The sequence below is a fragment of the Heteronotia binoei genome, chromosome 13, assembly GCF_032191835.1.
Source record: "Heteronotia binoei isolate CCM8104 ecotype False Entrance Well chromosome 13, APGP_CSIRO_Hbin_v1, whole genome shotgun sequence".
Taxonomy (NCBI): Eukaryota; Metazoa; Chordata; class Lepidosauria; order Squamata; family Gekkonidae; genus Heteronotia; species Heteronotia binoei.
Window position 1 is genome coordinate 62,674,536 of NC_083235.1, and position 20,431 is coordinate 62,694,966.

The 20,431-nt window shown below is 45.2% G+C and overlaps 1 protein-coding gene across 1 annotated transcript in view; it reads right to left on the minus strand.

Moving 5' to 3' along the window:
* DUS1L (dihydrouridine synthase 1 like) overlaps positions 1–20,431 on the minus strand; it is a 38,161-nt gene that overhangs the window by 17,336 nt on the left and 394 nt on the right. Inside the window, exons 2-7 of the mRNA XM_060252621.1 lie at positions 18,745–18,991; positions 15,872–15,980; positions 14,199–14,249; positions 6,661–6,773; positions 5,211–5,293; positions 2,756–2,859 (exon numbers count right to left, since the gene is read on the minus strand). Coding sequence (XP_060108604.1) covers positions 2,756–2,859; positions 5,211–5,293; positions 6,661–6,773; positions 14,199–14,249; positions 15,872–15,980; positions 18,745–18,987 — 703 coding nt within the window. The 5' untranslated portion in view covers positions 18,988–18,991. The remainder of the gene's footprint in view (positions 1–2,755; positions 2,860–5,210; positions 5,294–6,660; positions 6,774–14,198; positions 14,250–15,871; positions 15,981–18,744; positions 18,992–20,431) is intronic.

Genomic DNA, 20,431 nt, shown 5'->3' on the forward strand with positions numbered 1-20,431 from the left:
GAAGATGGAAGAACCATGTTTGCCCCCACCCCAGCAAAAACACATTGCTTTTCCTGCTATATCCATATCCTACTGTCCCTCAAAAGAACTCACAGCTACATTTTACCCTCATGATACCACACTGATATTAGTTAGGTCTATGGTCAGCTTCACACCTGAGCAGGAAATGTGTCCATTCTGAATGTCAGGTCTAAACAATATTTATATTATCTTCTTTGTTGATTCTGCAAAGCCATCAACTCTTGAACCAAGATAGCTTCCAGAACTGAGGTTTAAATTCCTACTACTAATACAAACGTACAGTTAAATTTCAAGTGCTTTCCTTCCTTCACTTTGAACTACAGCAGCAGTATACAGCAGCCTCGGTGGGGTAGGGCGGGATATAAATCGAATAAAATAAAAAATAAATAAAAAAATATACCTATAGACTGTTTTCTCAACTAGCAGTTCTATTTATAAAGGTTAAGACATAAAACAAAACATGTTATATCTATTCATTGTGCTATATCTGCAGCTCACTTCTGCTGGCCATCTCATTGGATTAACAGCAATTTCTTTCAATTATGCAGTCATACACATTGAACAGAATTAACAGAGAAATTTATGAACCTTCTGGTCTTCCAAAGAATCTGCTCAAGTCTACAGAGGCTGCCTGATAGGGTCTACTCTTTGTAACTTGTGAGGAAGACCAAGGAGTCAGTTCTGCAGGTAATCAGTAGGTATTTAGTGGGCTAGGTAAGAATCCAAGGGAATCCAATGTGAAGATCCAGGAAAAAAAAAACAACAGGGAAAGTTAAGGATTTCCCCCCTTGCGTTGTTACCCCCCGAGGACTTTTTATCAGTTTTTCCTACAGAGAAATTGGAAATTTTGAGGAATACTGATAAAAACTCCTGTGAAATATTTTATTTTTAGAATGAATGGTCTTAAACCATACATTTCTACACTTAGAAGGATCTTCGTGAGGGAAGCATGCTAAGGTTTCACCACTTTTCAGCTGTGTAGTGGTTTCACCACTTTTCAGCTGAGCAGACAGGTTAAAACGGATAAAAGGAAGTACTTCTTCACCCAAAGGGTGATTAACATGTGGAATTCACTGCCACAGGAGGTGGTGGCAGCCACAAGTATAGCCACCTTCAAGAAGGGTTTAGATAAAAATATGGAGCACAGGTCCATCAGTGGCTATTAGCCACAGTGTATGTGTGTATATAAAATTTTTTGCCACTGTGTGACACAGAGTGTTGGACTTGATGGGCCGTTGGCCTGATCCAACATGGCTTCTCTTATGTTCTTATGTTATGTTCTTATGTGTATACCTTCTATTGTTCTTTTGGTCTGGCTTGCGCTTGACCTTTTCACCTCTCCCACAAACCACTGCACATACATACCCAGAGATAGTTATAATTTTGTCTTGTCTTTATTACTTTGTTTCTTTCCCCTTTTAAAAAAAATCTTACTCAATTGCGGGATTTTAAGCCCTCCCCTCATTTTTTGCTGTTTTTAAATAAATATTAAAATGCGGTTATAAAAAAATGCATATATTTCAATTTCCCCCCAATTTTTTTTCCTGGGGGTGGGGGTGGGGAAGGGGGAACACCTTTCTCCCATCACTTCAAAATTTCTTGGAATTTTCCATCTCTAATTCCAAGCACATGTAAAAAAAAAAACAAATGACAGTACAACCAGTGTGACAGAACAGATTCAGGAGTCAGCCACCTGGAATGCACAGTGCAACAGACAGGAGGGTGTCCACCTCATGAAGGGAAAAACCCCTAGACAGCCATTTCATTTGCGCCTATGAGGGTGTTGCTCGAGCACCAGAACAATAGGGGCCGTTCAGATATGCCTCAGGGAGAGGTACCGGTAGTTCCAATCTGCCTCAGCGATACCACTGTGATGTCAATAAAAGAGCAGACAATCTGAAGGGTACTCTGCTTGGAAGGATGGTAGAGTCATTTAGCTCTAACTTTTGGAGAGGACAGTGTACCTGGCTGTTATGTCTGTCTCTGGTGATGAGCAGACCTTGTACCATTTAGCCTGACCTCTTGGGAAGGGGCAGGCTGGTGTGGGTAGAATCCTGTGGTGCGAAAGGATCCAACCTAGTGGTTTGTCAGTGAAAGCCTACTTGTACCTGCAAGCCTTTAACAGAATTCAAACCACACTCTGAACCCATAAGCAGCTTAAGTTTATGTGCCTCAGCCAGGTTTCTCCTGTGACTATCTGGAGATCTGTGCTATTGATCTGCTCCTTAAAGTTAACCTGTAAATAAATGTCTTCGTTGTTATACACATACAAACTCCTGCCTCAGTGATCACTGTGTTCATCTTGCTCAGTACAAAACTTACCTCAGGACAGCAAACCCAAAGCCTTTACACTTGCTGCTCTAAGAACATCTTGTAACTGAAGGGAAGGGTTACAATTCTAAACAAACTCGGTTTCCCAAAATCATAAGAGGCTGGGTGGGTCACCTCAGTTCTGAGAAAGGACCTGTCCTACAGGCTTAAAAGCAAGGAGGCTGTCAGTGCTGTGTTTCTTAATGCAACCAAGACATGCTTCCGGAGCAAATCCCATTTCCCTGGGTACCTGACTGCCACCTCTCTAGAGAAGTCAAGTCATATTCCCAGAACTATAGGTCTCCTTTTGCAAGTTGGGTGATACCATATTTGAAACAAGGCCACTTGTCAACTTTGAAACTTGGATTTTATCATGGATTCACTAAGATTCATAAATAGCATATTGGAAAAGGTCTCTTTCTACCTGCACTCATGACACCATGAGCTCCGGTCTTCTGAATACACCGTTCCACGTCACTTAGGTACTGGATGTTTCCATTTGCAAACACAGGAATATTTACAGCCTTTCTATCACAGAAAAAAGAATAGCAGAACTAATAAACACATAAATCAAAAACAGATCCAGAGCTTTTTTGGGGGGAGAAGGGGGGAACCTTTTATTTTTGCCATAAAAGGCCTGTTATGAACCCATTCACATGTTCCATGATGAAACAGGCCTGGAGTGTCTTGAGTTTGCAAGAAGGCACCAGACTGCATTTCCCTGAGATGGAGATCCCATGACAGTGAGTGAAACAGAAAATCTTTTCTTTTGTACACTTAGAAGCTCACTGATTCATAAATCAATTCACAAATCAATTCACAAAGCAGCAGAAGACCCTTATTTCTTATTTTTTTGATGCAAGGGCTAAAAGTACTGAGATAAATTTTGCGATTGCTAAGTGTGATCTTAGGATCCTTATCCCTGAGCAAAAGAGCCAGGATTTCCAGAGTATGGAGGGATGTTTGGTTGAATAAAGGCTTAATATAGCCATCCCTCATAATCTCAAAAAGTCTGCATTCTAGCAGAGCATGAAAGGATGTATCAATCCTGTTAAGGCCATAAGGGCAGATTCTATCAGTGTAGGGTCTATTCAAAAATCTCCCTTGCAAAACCACTGTAGGTATAATGTTCAGTCTTGCAAACAACAAAAGCTCTGCAATAACGTGGGATGGTAAGATAGTACATATAGGAGGATAAAGATTTTGGGTAAGAAAGACCAAAAAATAGGGATGTGCATACTCTGCAGGCTCTCAGGTTCAAACTAGCATGGTCAGTTTTGAGGATCACTTTTTGATCAGAGGAAACGCTTTGGTTTTGCCCATCCCAAAAATCTAATCAATCGGCATTCTAACTTTCATCAGTTTCTCATCCAGGGCTTTCATTCAGGTTGATCTGTAGGTATCCTGATTTAGATCAGCTAACAAACCATCTTCAGCAAAAAGCTGTTTTAATCTCAGTTTGAAGGCAAAAAGCCATTCTCTTGCTTCTAAAGATATCTGTCCAAATTCTGCTCATAATACAGTGTCTGACACACAGCAGGGAATATTCAATATTTTCCTTAAGAACTGGACTAGTCTAGTGGTTGGTCAATATTATCAGAGATAGCTTTAATCCCAATAGCTGAACCATAAAAAAGGATGGGAACCACTTTCAAATTAAAGGCTTGTTCTGCTCCAGGAATATAATCCCCCCCCTTATTGTGGAAAAATCTATTTATGGCACTTGCGCAAGGTTTTGCTCTATTAAGCACTGTTCTAAATTGAGGGGAACAGGAAATCAGCCTACCAAACTAGCATCTGGGTCATCAGTCAGTCTCCTGTCAACCTGGGGGAAAACCCTAATCTCTTCCCACCTTACACACAGCATGCTGTTTGTGCTCTGTGCTGCTGAGAACAAAGACACCTCAAAATCCTTCTTTGATAGGGAGTTTTAAACTCGCATCCCACCTTATTGGTCCAAAAAAAGGAGCTCCCTGATCCTAAGAAAAGCCCAGATATAGCAGTCCAAAAAGGCACAGACTTATGTCTCATTTTGCCATGTCCAGATGCCAAGCTAGATGGCAATCCTGATACATCTTTCGACTGGAGAGATATCTGCAGTTATATTGGACTTATTTATATATCCTTTTTTTTGTTTGATGTTCTTAACATGTCATACATCACCAAGAGTCCACACAAGTTTAAGTAATAATGATGATGGTGATTATGATGATATTGTTGTTGTTGTTGTTACCACCATCACCAACAGACCTGGAAAAAGTGTATTCTCTTTCTTTAATAAAAGCTTAATGCTTGGGTGTCAAAGTCATTTGATATGAGGGCCAGATCCGACAAAAATGAGACCTTGTTGGGCTGGGCCATGTCAGGCCAGGCTGCGTGTGTTCCTATTTAAGATTAGGTAGCAGAGATAGAAACCTTATAAAGGACACAGACAAACACAATTAATTAAAAAAAAAAACCTTAAACTTAAACATGCTTAAAACAGCACTTGTTGGTCTTAAAGGTGGTTTCTTTGTATTTCTCCCATGGGATCCAGGGAACTGAGCAAAGGAAGCTCTGGCTCTTTCCTTCCTTCCTCAAGGGACCAGGAGGGAGAGACACCTCAGCCAATAGAAGGAAGAAAGGCTTGGTTCAGTAGCTCTGCTGAGCAATGGAGAGATCCGCCCCCTCCTTTCCAAGAGAGGAGCCTCAGCCAATGGAGAAAATAGAGGTTTTGCTCTGGTTACTTGGGGTACAGTATGCCAACATAATAATAATGTATGACAAGATCAAAATCATGTTTTAGTGCAACAAATAGAACACTGACACACAAATTCCGCTGTTTACCCTAAATCTTCGGCTTTGGAGAAAGGACTCACCACCAAGCTCCAGCAGCTTACCTCACAGCCTGTATGTGCTCCCAGGAGGCCACGCCGGCTAGAGGTCCCTTCTGTTCTTTAGTGCGACCATGGACAGTCAGGAGCTAGGAGAAAGTTGTATTTGCTTTTCAATTGATGTGGGTCAAATATATCTAGGAAAACACTGTTTCTTTCCTTTGTATCTGTTACAATATGCGGCAAGATTCCTTGTAACAAATGTTTCCCCTCTCCTATGGATTCTGAATCAAGAGAAATTAAACTTCAGCTGCTGTGGCAGGGACATGAAATCTTTTGAATGTATGCTCTGTGCTTCCAGCACAGATTTGTCTAGATTAATCAAAAAAAATCATACACAGAACATAAGCAAGCAGCTTAATAAATAATAAAACATAGGTACAGAACTATAACTCCCTCTAACTGTACAAACAGAACAACAAAACTGTGCAGGCTTTATCCTGCACGCTTCCAATATATGTATGGTGGAGTCAAATCCAGGAATATTCTATAGGTCCATCAGTAGCTATTGGCCAAGATTACTAAAGGGAACTTCCAGAGGCAGTAAACCTCTGAGTACAAACCGAAGAGCCAGTTTGGTGTAGTGGTTAAGTGCGCGGACTCTTATCTGGGAGAACTGGGTTTGATTCCCCATTCTTCCACATACACCTGCTGATGCGACCTTGGGTCAGCCACAAGTTCTCTCAATGCTGTTCTGCTCAAGAGCAATTCTGGGAGAGCTCTCTCAGCCCTGCCTACCTCATAGGCAGTGTTCCCTCTAAGCTGAGTTAGTGTGAGCTAGCTCACAGATTTTTAGCCTCCAGCTCACACATTTTTGTCTTAGCTCAGGAAGGATGACCTCAGAGCACACTAATTTGTGCAGTAGCTCACAACTTTAATGCCAGTAGCTCACAAAGTAGAATTGTTGCTCACAAGACACTGTGACTTAGAGGGAACATTTCTCATAGGGTGTCTGTTGTGGGGAGGGGAAGAGAAAGGAGACTGTAAGCGACTCTGAGACGCCTTTCGCTAGTGAAGGGAGCAGTATAAATCCTTCTCTTCTTCTTCTACTAGTGCTAGGAGGCAGTATGTGGGGGCGGGGGGAGGCTTGGCTTCCATGTCTTCTTGGGTCACAAGGACAACTGGTGTGAAACAGGATACTGAAGTAGGTGGACCACTGTGTCCAGTGTTGCAGGGCACCTCTTGTGTTTTTCTTTGTCAAAAGTTACCGGCTTTTAAAATATTTTAATAGGGGAATACATTTTGTTTCCAGCTTATTTAAAGATGATGACAACTTAAGTCAAGAGCCTTAGTTTCTGATTCAACCTCTGCCAAAACACTGGGACAGGAAATGCTTATTTCTTTCTTTTCCCCGTACACAAGTTATTAAAACATCCTGTCTCACTGTGCCATTAAATTTAAGATTATTAAAACCCTGCATGTAATATAACAAAACAGAGAACAGCTGACTCCTTACTTGGCAACCAGCCCTCTCCAGCAACTGAGCATATTTCACAGTTTTGGCAATTTCGGGGAAAACACGGATTTTGCATGTGACAGGAACAGAGAGCTTTTCATTAGCCAACATAACTGGAAAACAAGAAAAAAGAAAATAACTGTGAAACTGGCTTCAGTCCAAAAATCATCTAAGAAAGCTTCAAATGATTAAAAGGATAGCACTCTTGTCTAGAGATGCATTACCTATACACCACACTCTCTACTATGCAGCAGGATAGTAAAGCAAAAACAGAAAATCTAAATAATCTTTCTTCAAGTAAAGAAAGCCATAGTCCTCAGTTTGCAAGAGCTGAGCAAGACTAATAATAGGCCATTTGGAGGTCATCTCACAGTCTGCCAGCTTCACCGTACTTGAAATACAGACTCATTGAAAACAGGAACACCTTCCCTGAATGGACCTCTAAACATCACTATAATCTTTTCAAGGGAAAAATGAAACCAACATACACAGCAGCTTTCAGCATGGGTGTTTGTGTGTGTCTGTGTGTACATATTTTACATCTATGTCCTGCTCCTGAACCAAGGAGCTCAGAATGATGTTTAAAACTCACACCCACCTTTGCCAAAGGTCCCCCAATAAGCATCATAAAAACAGGTTACTCACCTGTAATTGATGATCTTCGAGTGGTCATCTGTGCAGTCACACACATGGGGTTTTCCTATCAGGACGAACCCTACCTCGGAGATTTTAAAAAGCTAGCCTAGGCGTTATTTTTGGCGCGCACTCCCTCTCGCTCTGGGGAGCAGGCATCCACTGCGCATGCCTGTAGCGCGAGGGAGGCGCCCAACCCACTCAGTTTCTTTCCCCGCCGCTGACATAATAGGAGCGCGGATATATAAGACAAGTAGCCAGCAGCGGGGACGGCTGGGCGGGCGTGTGTGACTGCACAGATGACCACTCGAAGATCATCAATTACAGGTGAGTAACCTGTTTATCTTCTTCGTGGTCTCTGTGCAGTCCCACACATGGGTGACTGATAAGCTGACCTGCAAGGCGGTGGGTGCTGGCACTAGAGTTGGAGGAAGAAATAGTGCAAAGGTTAGTGCAACATAGTCAGCACATTATAGGCTATAAGGTAAGTAACTACTCACCAAGCCCGGACCAGCTTCTTAGTCAAAGATGGAGCGAAGAACTGCCTGTCCGAAGGATGCATCCCGCCTAGCACGAACGTCCAAAGCGTAGTGCATGGCGAAGGTCGAGGAGGAAGACCAAGCGGCAGCAGCGCAAATGTCCTCCATGGATACACCCCTGGCAAGGGCAGATGACGTTGACAAAGCTCTTGTAGAATGAGCTCTTATGGCAGATGGGACTGGTTGCTTCGCGAGTTTGTAGCACAGCTCTATAGCAGCAACCAACCATTTTGATAGTCTCTGTGTAGATATCTTTTTTCCCTTATGACGGCGGCCGTAGGCCACAAAAAGTCCGGAGTCTGTGCGGAACGATGCAGTTCTATCTATATAAAAGGCGAGTGCTCTTCTCACGTCTAGACAGTGTAGAGCTTCTTGGCCCTTATCCGTAGGCCGTTGGAAAAAAGCAGGTAAGGTAGTGGTTCTATGCAGATGGAATGCGGAGACCACCTTCGGTAAGAAAGCGGGATCTGGCCGTAACACCACCTTATCATGGTGAAACATGGTGTAAGGCGAGTCCGCTCTGAACGCGCAGAGATCACTTGCTCTTTTAGCAGAGGTGAGTGCAACTAAAAGTGCCGTTTTCCATGAGAGGAGGTGAAGTGGTATCGTAGCCATAGGTTCGAAAGGCGGTTTTACTAGTTGGCTAAGCACTAGTGACAAACTCCAGCTAGGATACATTTGCCGCAGTGGTGGGTGCAAATGTAAGATTCCCTTTAAGAAGGATTTCGCAGCAGGGTGTGAGAAAACAGTTCGACCCTGAACATGCGGGTGAAAAGCTGAGATTGCTGCCAGGTGCACCTTCAGAGAGGAGTACGTAAGGCCCTTTTCTGACAAATGCAGTGTATACGCTAAGATTTGAGGCATGGAAGCCGAGGAGGGGCTGAAATTATGCTTGGTAGCGTAGATGGAAAACCTTTTCCATTTCATGGAATATGACTTCCTTGTTGACGGTTTCCTTGCATTAAGGAGAACGTGTCTTACTCCTTCAGGAAAGTCTGAGAACATATCCTCCAGGCCGTTAGGCGAAGCCTGTTCGGGTCGTGGTGCAGAACCCTGCCGTTCTGCTGGGACAGGAGGTTGTGTGCCAGAGGGAAGTGATGGTAAGTGTTTTCTGACAGGAGGAGAAGGGTTGTGAACCATGGCTGGCGTGGCCACCATGGCGTCACTAGAATGCAATCTGTGTTGTCCAGTTGAATTTTCTGTATGCACCGTGTTATTAGCGGAAAGGGAGGGAAGAGGAAGTGTAGTGGACCGGTCCACGTTTGTATGAAGGCATCCCCTGCAGACTGTTGTGAGGGCGGACCTCTCATAAAAAAGATCGCACACTGTGCATTGTCTGGTGCAGCAAACGCATCTATTGACGGAGTTCCGAATTTCCGGAATACTGGCAGAAGGTATGACCGGTGGAGTGACCACTCGTGGTCGTTGATGGAATATCTGCTCAGTCTGTCCGCTTGAATATTCTGTACGCCAGGAAGATGTACCGCAGTGAGGTGGATCTGATGGGCAATACTCCAATGCCACAGGTGCATTGCTCTTTTGCAAAGGCGGGTGGATGCTGTCCCTCCTTGCCTGTTTATATAAAAAACCGTCGCCACATTGTCTGAGGCGATTTGTACGTGTAGGCCTTGAAGAGATGGAAGAAACGATTTTAACGCTCTGTGAACAGCTAGAAGCTCTAAGCAATTGATGTGGAGCGACTGTTCGTACGGTGTCCATTGCCCCTGGACCGTGAGTACGTCGAGATGAGCTCCCCAGCCCCATCTCGAGGCGTCTGTTGTAACCACTGCTGATGGGCTTGGCCGTAAAAAGGGCATTCCCGCAAGCAGGTGAGCTCGAACTGTCCACCATTCGAGCGAAGGGAGGATGTGGTTTGGAACAGTGAGGATCGTTCCTTGAGATTGGTGTTGGGGTCGAAACGCGCGGACGAACCAGATTTGTAGGGTTCGCATGCGTAGTCTTGCGTGTGTCAGAACTGCCGTCGTGGCTGCCATAAGTCCTAACATGCGCTGAATGTTGAAGGCCGCTTGTTTGGGTTGTTGCATTATTTGTGTGGCCAGCGTCTGAATGGAGGATATCCTGTCCACAGGAAGATACGCCTTGTGGTCCGTGGTGCACAAACGAGCCCCAATAAACTGAATGTCTTGAGTTGGGGTAAGGTGTGACTTTTGATGATTGACCTGGAGGCCCAGGTTTGCTAGGAGCGCAAGTGTGATGGAAATGTCCTTCATCAACTGCGTCCTTGAGGCTCCCACAAGGAGCCAATCGTCTATGTATGGGTAGGTTGCAACGCCGCGTTGTCTGAGGTATGCTGCAATAACCGCCATACATTTTGTGAATGTCCGTGGTGCCGTGGAAAGTCCGAAGGGCAGAGCTCGGAACTGGTAGTGGTTGTTGCCAACGGCGAAGCGCAGAAACTTTCTGTGGCATTGGTGTATTGTCAGGTGGAAGTATGCGTCCTGTAAATCTACCAGTGCCATCCAGGAGTTTCTGGGGATTAAGGGCAGAATCGATTGTAAGGTGATCATTCTGAATTTTCTGTGGCGGATGAATTTGTTTAGGGCTCTTAGATCCAGAATCGGGCGCTGTCCCCCATCCCTTTTCGGGACTAGAAAGTACCTGGAATAAAAACCTGTCCGATGATACTGGACTGGGACAGGCTCTATAGCCGCTTTGGCTGTTAAGGTGTCTATTTCTTCCTGAAGGGAAGGTGATGGGGGAGTGGAAACAAAATGATGTCTTTTTGGTGGTGCTTGAAACTCTATGGAGTAGCCCCTCAAAATAATGTTCAGAACCCATTTGTCCGTGGTTATTTGTTGCCAATTGTCGAGAAATGGAAGAAGTCTGGAGACGTGCTGAATTGGTAGAGGTAGAAAGTCAAAGAGACTGCTTTGATGAAGATGCAGCCTTTTTAGGTGGTTGTGGTCTCTGCTGTCTCTGGTTAAAGGATTGCTTTGGAGGAGGAGCCTTACGTTTCCAGTATTCAGATTGTCGAGGGGATCTGGAACGTTTGAAGGGCGTTGGTTTCCATGATCTGGGCTTATAGCTCTGTTGTTGTTGTTGCTGTTGGGCTACCCCCAATCTTTTCGCTCGTTTGCGGCTGTCGTCCACGGTGGACAGTATATCGTCCGTTGTGGCATTAAAGAGACCTTGTCCATCGAAGGGAAGGTCTTCTATTTTGAATTTTAGATCGGGCTGCAACGAAGAGGATCGAAGCCAAGCGTGTCGTCTTAGGGCAATTGAGGCGGCCATCGCCTTGGAAGTGCACCCCACAGAGTGACGGATGGTGTTTATCTGTTGCTTTGAAATCCTGTTGAGCTCCTGAAGCAGCTTGCAGGCTTGTTTCTGGGAGGGCTCAGGCAGGGCAGAGACGAGCGTATTCAGTTGGGAGGAGATATTGTGGGAATACGCGGCGAAGTATGCTAGGTAATTGTTGATTTTGGCAGTTGCCGTCGAGATTGAATACATTTTCCTTCCAAGAGTAGCTAACTTCCTGCCTTCCTTCTCAGGGGGTACCGGGTGGCGGGTCTGTTTAGTTTTAGAAGATGAATGCACTATCAGAGAATTCGGTGCTGGATGGCTAAATAAAAATTTCGAATCCGGTGCTTGGATCCTATAAAGGGATTCAATTCGTTTTGAAGTTGGGGGAATGGAGGCTGGGTTGTCCCAAGCTTCTTTGATGGCTTCTAGGTGTACCGGCAGCATCGGCAGAAAGGAACCAGCAGGTAAATCTGAGTGCACCAAGTCGTGTACCACGTCTGTCACCTTGGGTGCATCCGAAGTAAGAGTTACGTTAAGTGCAGAGGCCATATTGGCAATCAAGTCCAGGTATGTCTTTGCCCCTTCGGAAGGTGACAAATCCGCGGGCTTGGCGATATCCGAGGCGGGGGACCCAGGGGACATGGACTGTATCGAGTCCGATGATTGAGCGTCGGATTCAGCATCAGAGTCAGGTTCGGGTTCAGGTGGGTCCGGTCTGGTTGGAGTCGTGCTTTTGGGTTCCACTGGAATCGCACCTCTAGGTTTAGAAGTCGAAGTGGAAGGAGTCGGAGACGGCTGTTTCGGTAGTTGCTTGCTCCGTTGGACAGGAGTCGCTTCCTTGGATGGGTTCCTGTGATAATCGGTTCGGTACCGAGAATGGTGGTATCCGCAGCATGCATGGGATTCGATGGAAGGAGACCTTGAAGCATAATGGCGTCGCCTCGGGGACACGGATGGGGACCGAGATCTCGGGTTGTAGCGAAGGCGGTCCCTCCCTCTACTAGGGGATCTCTCCGGGAAACGCGTATGATGGTACCGATATCCCTCTATGCTGGGGGACCTGGCTGGGAACCGATGCGTATCGAAGTACCTGTAAGCGTCATGTTTGTACTGGATGGGATTCGACATATCGCGGAACGATCTAGGATTGATGTGGTGTCGAGTCCACTGTTGCGGGTCTCGAATCGGCTCCAGAGCAGGGTCTAGCATGGATCCTTGCGGGGAAGGGGATCGGGACGGAATAGGAATAACTTCTTCCGTCTGCTGGTGCGGCGACTCCGTAGCCGGGGTGGTCACTTCCTGGGTGTCGGATCCGGGAGTGGAGGGCTCGCATTGCGATTCGGGCTCGTTCTGTTGTTCGGAAGATTTCCTCGAGTCCCTCGGAATCTTCGGGTCCTTCGGGTCTGTCGGTTTCCGCGGGGCCTTCGGATCGGACGGTTTTCTCGAATCCTTCTGGCCCTTCGGGTCGGAATGCTTATGTTTCTTAGTGTGCTTCCCGCCCTTTGGTTTAGTCGCCGCGGCCGTTTGTTCTGACGTTCTCGCGCCGTCGCCGGCTTTCGCGGCATCGCCGGACTTATGCTTGCTGGGAACAATGGCCACTGAAGCTGCCGACCTTGCGCCGTCCCCTTGGGGAGTCAGTAGGGGGGGCGACTTACTTGCTGACGAAGATTGCGACATATCAGGCTGGAGCACAGACTCCATTAAGTGGCTTCTGAGTCTAGCGGCTCTGTTTTTGCGCGCCTGTTTGCAGAATTGAAGGCAATGCGCACAGGCGTCCACTTTATGGGATTCTCCCAAACAGAACAAGCAAAGCGAATGCCCGTCCGATGTAGGGATTTTCGCCCTACAGCGCGAGCACCTTTTGAAGGTTATTTTACTGTCCCTTCCTTCCATACGCCCGGGGGGGGGGGTGGGGGTGGGGGAAGGGAGGTCTGAGGAAAAGCGGGGAAGATATTTATCTAAATTTTTTTTTTTTTTTTTTGAAGATAAGAATATGAAGAAATAGCGAAGGATGAAATAAGAGGAAACTTGAAGAAACGGAGGCTAGATATCTGAGGTAAGTGAGGAGCGCAACGAGGTAGGACTATCCCGGGCGGCGGTTGGAAAGAAACTGAGTGGGTTGGGCGCCTCCCTCGCGCTACAGGCATGCGCAGTGGATGCCTGCTCCCCAGAGCGAGAGGGAGTGCGCGCCAAAAATAACGCCTAGGCTAGCTTTTTAAAATCTCCGAGGTAGGGTTCGTCCTGATAGGAAAACCCCATGTGTGGGACTGCACAGAGACCACGAAGAAGATCTGAATGGCATCTGCACATTTCAGCTCAACACTCTAGTGTCTGCATACAGGTTAGATAAGAGATGTGGGTCGATCAAACTGAAATTGCAACAGGGTGCTCTGAAGACTGTCTACCACAGTTCTGATTGCGAAATACTAACTCCTACAGTTGGATTAAGCACTAGGCTACATCCATGAATGTGACAACTTTCAAAAATCAATGTGATGATACGATCTCACTGGCACAAGGACAATAGTTACACTGTAGGCAACAGCACAACTGTTTTCAGAGTCACTGAACACACACAAGCAGTGCATGGCTCCTAATGGTAACAGCTAAGAAGAAGCCCATGTCTGTGTATTTCAGCACAGCAACAGATTTGCAACCAGCCAGAAGGTTGAAAAAAGGTGTGGGTGGCAATAGACCATGTTATCCTTCAGGGGAGAGCCAGTTTGGTGTAGTAGTTAAGTGTGCGGACTCTTATCTGGGAGAACCAGGTTTGATTCCCCACTCCTCCACTTGCACCTGCTGGTATGGCCTTGGCTCAGCCATAGCTCTGGCAGAAAGGACAGCTTGAAAGGACAGCTTCTGGGAGAGCCCTCTCCAGCCCCACCCACCTCACAGGGTGTCTGTTGTGGGGGAGGAAAGTAAAGGAGATTGTGAGCTGCTCTGAGACTCTTCGGAGTGGAGGGCGGGATATAAATCCAATATCATCATCATTATCATCATCAAATACTGTCTTCCCATATGCCTTTGCAAAAGCACTTCTATAGTGAGTTCCGTTTGTTTCCCATTTATTCTGAACCATTTCTTGCCCTTTTCTCACAAACTTACTCATTCTCTGAAGAAGGTCCCACTCCTCTTGCAGGAATGCTCCATAGTGACCTACCAGAAAAACAAACCAACATCAAATCATGGTCTGTTGAAGATTATAAATGTCCTGGTGAGTGCACATGCACACACATGGAACAAAAAATGAGACTCTTAAATGGAGGTGCAAAAAGGGGGGGGGGAGCATTCTACCACCGTATAGCCAAAATTCTGAACAGTTAAAACTTGTTAGAGCCAGAACAATGCAGCACAGAACTCTTCCTAAACACCTGTCCCTCTCATAACAGCTGAAGTGCCCGAAGTCCAACCAAGACCCAACAACGGTATCCTCACTTTTATGCTGCTTTGTTTCTAAATACTAGCATGAATCAGGACAATACGTACAGATTGAATGTAAGATAGCTTAACAGGATGGTCAATAAGACAGTGTTTTCACAACAAGCTTATACAGAGAAGTTTAATAGAATTATTAATGCAGATTTCCTATGCTTGATACTTAAGGAGTGATTCTGAGGCTGCTGGATAAATCAAGGTTACAATTCTACTTATATTCACTAGGGAATGATTGATGTTACGTTCAGTAGAACTTATTTTCAAGGAAACATATTTAGGGCTAAGTTGTTAAACGTCATTTATTAGTTTTGATTGTAATCTTAGGACAAAAGTTGACACATGCCCAATGCATGGGTGTAAGCCATATAGGCAGCGGCCTAGGGCGCCACATGGCCTATGGGGCACCGCTAGGCACTCCCTCCCTGCACACCAGCCAGTACAGCTCTGTCTCTTCCCCCCACCCGAGACCAAGGGGAGGAAAAAGGCAGCTCAGCCTCGCTCCTCCAGGAAAGGCAGCCCAAGAGCGAGGACGAGTCCCTGCGCCAGCTCTTTCCCCTGCCAGAGACTTGGGCAGAGGAAAGAGGCGGCTAGGCCTCAATCCTGGGCTGCCTCCTCTGCAGGAAAGCCAGCCTGAGAGTGAGGACAAGGCCCCGCACCAGCTCCTTCCCCTGACAGCGACTCGGGCGGAGGAAAGAGGCAGCTCGGCCTCGTTCCCAGGCTGCCTCCTCTGTAGGAAAGGCAGCTCGAGCGCGAGGAGGAGGAGGCCCTGTGCCCATTCCTTCCCCCGCCAGAAATTTGGGTGGAGGAAAGAGACCGTACAGCGCGACCCCCTCCCCACCATTTAAAGGCCCACGCTGATCAGATGATTGGTGGGGGTCTTTAAATGGGAGGGGGAGAGGCAGATTGGCTGTTTCTGCCTGGCAGAGAAGTGGCTCCACCTCCCCTTTAATGGGCAGGGATGTGTCCACATTCAAAGATGTCATCTATCCATTGTAGAAAAGGATTCAGGTGGGGCCTATTGCTTTTCACAAAAAAATGGAGTGTATAAGCATGGGAAGCTAAGCCATGCCAGTCTTTCCTTCACTGTGCTTTATAGTTTGAAACACTGATCTTGCTGGCATGGCTAATTTCTGGCATTGGAACTCTACTGGAAGAAAAACACTTCAAGCAACAGAATGCAATTCGACAAGGTAAAGGAACACGAGAAGGCAGGGTTTAGCTCCCACCATTCACAACCTCAATTTTCTGTAACAAAACAACTCCATCCTGATTTACACATATGCCCATCCCATCTAGTTTGGTTTTCAATGTCTACATGGATACAGAGTCCAGGTCACGCTTACCTCTCTTTGCAATCATCTGTGGGCACCCCAAATTCAAATCAATGGCATCACAGTAATCTTGAGCCAACAAGGCTGCCTGGACAAACACTTCTGGGTCGTTGGCACAAAACTGAAAAGAGTTACATAATTTTTTTTTTTTTAAACAGCAGTTGAAAATTACACATCTAGGTACTATATGCCAAGGGTCCCCAACCCCCGGGCCGGGACCAGTACCAGGCCATGGCCTGTTTGCAATGGGCTGTGCAGCCTTGCCGCTTCCCCTGCAACACCTCCGCCTCCCCCCGTTTTCACCACTTTAAGGCCGGGGGAGGGAAGAGGCAAGAGGAGAGTTGCTCGCTGCTGCTGCTGCTGCGGAAGTTTTTCCACCGATCAGCTGATCGGCTGGGGAGGTCGGCCTGAGAGGCACTTCACGGCCCCTTCCCCAGCCTTAAAATGGTGAAAACGGGGGGGGGGGGGAGGAGGAGGTGGCGAGGCTACGCGGGGGGACAGTGAAGGAGGGAGGAGGAAAACGGAGGGAGGATGAGGTGCTGCGGGGGGGGCAGCGAAGGAGGAAACGGGGGGAGGAGGAGGCACCACAGGGGGTGGGGGGAGGCCGAATTGGGTGCCCCCACCCTGCCAGCCCTAGAGCCGCAGTCGGCAGGCTGGCCCTGGGGCCGGTCCCTGGAGCCAAAAAGGTTGGGGACCACTGCCATATGCTATGAGTTTATAAAACAATAGGCCACAGTGCAATTAAAACCAGCATAGATTATGGTTGTCAGTAACTCCAAGAGGGGGGCACACACTAAATGGCTTTCTGCCCATTTAAGCACCAGATCTTAGTCAACTGGGCAAGGTTCCCCAAACCATTTATATCCTGCATTTTCCTATTCTACAACTATCACCTTCTCTTAAGGATAAAGAAAACCTAAATACGTGGCTTTGGAAAGGTGTGGTTTTCTGAGGCTCCACATGAACCAGCAGCTTTGTTACATTCATGTTGAGACTGGATTATAAACTAGCCAAATTTAATGGGCAGGGATGGTGGCGTGGATGTCCATATTCAAAGATGCCATCTATCCATTGTAGAAGAGGATTCAGGTTTTCACAGACTGGGTTTTTATCCAATTATGCCTTCATTCAGTTCAGTTTGTTTAAATTCAACAGTTTGTGAGAGTGGATATTCAGCAGAGCTCACTAGTGCGTCATCCGGGAACTCCCCCTCTTGTTTTTAAATTCTGTTACAGCTGTTTACTCTCAGAGTTGCAGAGTTCCAACTTGACAAGATAATATTCCTTATTCAGTAGCTTTTTATTTCATCTGTTTATAATCCACTCAATGTTAGAATAGTTTCCAAGTCTCCAAGTCTTTCAGAGTGAAGATAAAAATAGATTAATGTACCTTGCAAAGATTCTTCACGCCCCCGGCTCGTTATCATGCAGTTAAAGTCAGTTAAAGTCCGTCCGTCATTGAGTGTCTGGTTTTCGACCGGCTTAAGTCAAATTAATGACTATATTATCACAGCAGAGAATGGCTGACAAATCCTTATGCCGGACATCAAAATCTGAAGGAGAGAGTTCCCCCACTCTTCCAGATCAATATCAACAGCTTTAAGGAAAGAAATGTCATCTTGGTTTAACCCTTAACTAGGATTAATGGGCATAGACCCCCTCTCAGAGGTCTGTAATACCCTGAACTGTGAAAATAAAATCTCCCTTATCTAGGGAGCTGCAGCCTGTCTTCCAGCCAGACCGGAAGTTCCATTGTAGAAGAGGATTCAGGCGGGGCCTATTTTATACTAAAATAATTCTTCAGAGAAAAATAAGCAAGTTGGCTCTGTCAACTAGGTCCACAGGTTTAGTCCAAAAAGTTTAGTCCAAAAAAAGGAGGAGAAGAAAACTGTTTATGGAAAAATAGGATAAAATAAAACACTTCCTTTTGTGACAAGTCATGGGAAGGTGGCACTTCAAGAAGATACAAGTTTTCTTACACAGAGATGCAGAGACCAAAAAATGGCTGATCATAGAGTACAGTGCATATTTCTCCTTGCATAATTATCGAAAGCAGATTATGCACTCTGTGTATTATATATTGTTGCTGAGGTACACAATCCATGTAATATGTCCTTGCAGCCTGCAGTGGTTTATGTTTTCTTCATTCCCACAGCAGCTTTGAAAAAGTTCTCACATTCAATATACACAGCTTTGTGTAGCACAGAAAGTATATCTGAGACATTCTTCATGACCTCAGCTATTCTCTCAGCCCTTTTCTCACAAACAATCCTATTTCTTTTAGAAATTTCAACCTGGCCATGACATTTTTGTGGCATTCAGCAGACAGCCGCCCAAACCAGACTGCATCGTTAACAATGCTCCCAACCATTTTGCGATGACTGCAACGACAAGAACAAAGAGAACTCTGGAGGATGAAGCTAAGGATGCACACAAAGTTTGCACCTATGAACATACACCAAAGCAGCAATGTTGTTCAATTTTTTTTGGGGGGGGGGGCCTGATATAGAGACACTAGAAAGAATCATACAAAAATACTTCAAGGATCACCTCTACCATTCCTCTCGTTCTCAAAATGCTCTTGCTGCAAAATTCTGACCGACCCAGTTACAGGAAGGTATTAGGCTCCACTTGAATTAGCCTATATGTGGGATTTTGTTACACGTACCATGGATTTCGGGAACAATGAATTTGTGCTATGTGTTGTACCAGTATTATTATTTTGAAACAAAGTTCTCTACCTAAACATAATCACAACAGTAGATACTGCTGTGCTACCTATTTTACCACCAAGTGGTACCTATTTTACCGTATCACCTTTCAGGAAGAAGCATCCTTCACTCCAAAGAATATACTTCCAAAGAGGAAACATGTTGTTGTTATTACCTGCACAATCAAAGGTCTATCTTCAGGGCACACTTCACAATACAGATTTTCCTTACGATAATTGGCATCTCTGACAAAGACCTGAGCATGCAGCATAGGGGTATAACACAGCTGAGCTCCATGACGGCGGCTTAGCAGTCTCCATGCGAGTTCACTTTGATCTACCATGGGAGCAACCACATAGCGGGCACCTCTCAATGTATTTCTCCAAAACTCAAAGCCCTTAAGTTTAGGCATCTTCATCTTACTGGAAGAGAACAGAAACAGTCAATAAATGTTGTAATTGATTCCAGTATGTTATCACTTTTTTAAAAAGTCATATCAGACACATTGATGCCAAGTCAGCATTGTCAACTATTATTTTATCCATATAAGAGCTGTTAGGTACAAATAACAACTCTTGTAATTGCCATTTACATAGCTTTTAGTTTTACCTCAAAACAAAATAGATAAAACATTTAGATCTCCCTTTTCTTTAAAGAAAATGCTAAGAAAAAATGATCTTAGCACCATGTTTTGTGATCTATTTTTGACAATTATACTTAAAAACTATGGAATGTAATGCAGATAAAGTGTGTACAGGTCTCTACTAGGCTCTTCTATTAAATTATTACAGAAAGGAGAGTAGAGATTTCTGCAGAATTCTTATGGGATGATAGAAGATACTTAATCAGCTACCACAATGTTGAATAAGTGATGCCTCAGAATATACCATCGCTCATTTTTAAATTTTGAGCTGAGATAAGAAGAGGAATCAGATTTGCTTTGTTGTTCAAACAGTACCTCATTATTCTGCTGTCATGGCATGAATGTGTCATTTGCTCAGTCAAAACTTTTTTTAAAAAAATAAAGGCTACACAAATAGCGATGGGTAGCACTTCCATTTACACATAATTGCTTGAATGAATCTATATTGGAATATGGTATGCAACGGGGAAGTATGTCTGGAATTTAAGAAAACATATTTGTTGCATGAATCTGCTACAGAGCTGATGCAATTCGAGCAGGGGTGGCCAAACTGCAACTTGGGAGTCACATGTGGCTCTTTTACATATATTGTATGGCTCTTGCGTGTCACCTGTTGGCTTGAAGAAGGCATTTCTCTCTTTAGATCACATCTCAAAGCCAAGTCAGCCACAGCTGGAGAATGCATTAGTTGCTTTCTTTCCACCTCATCTCATCTATTTGCCTTCCTTCCAGCTCTCAAAACATCTGATGTTTATATCTTGTGGCTCTCAAACATCTGACATTTATTCTATGCAGCTCTGACATTAAGCAAGTTTGGCCACAGTGGGATTAGAGCAAATGGGATATTTGATTTGTTTACTTTTAAATCTGATACCACAATGTTGAATAAGTGATACCTCAGAATATACCATCGCTCATTTTTAAATTTTGAGCTGATATAAGAAGAGGAATGGGATATTTGATTTGTTTATTTTTTAATGAAATGTTTTGTGTAAGGGGCCTGAAGCAGGTACCTAAGGGGAGAAGTATACATTTAGCGGCTGTTGCTACTATACCGTTATTATTCTTAAACCAGGCAAGGAGGAAAGGATGCTTAGCGTAGAAAGCTGGTAACGTGTCCATTCTACATATAGCAAAATTAGGGTTGCATTAGTCAACAGCAACAGGCGAGAGGGGCCACGGGCGGCCATGGCTGGCTACGGGGCTGGGTTTCTTTTCC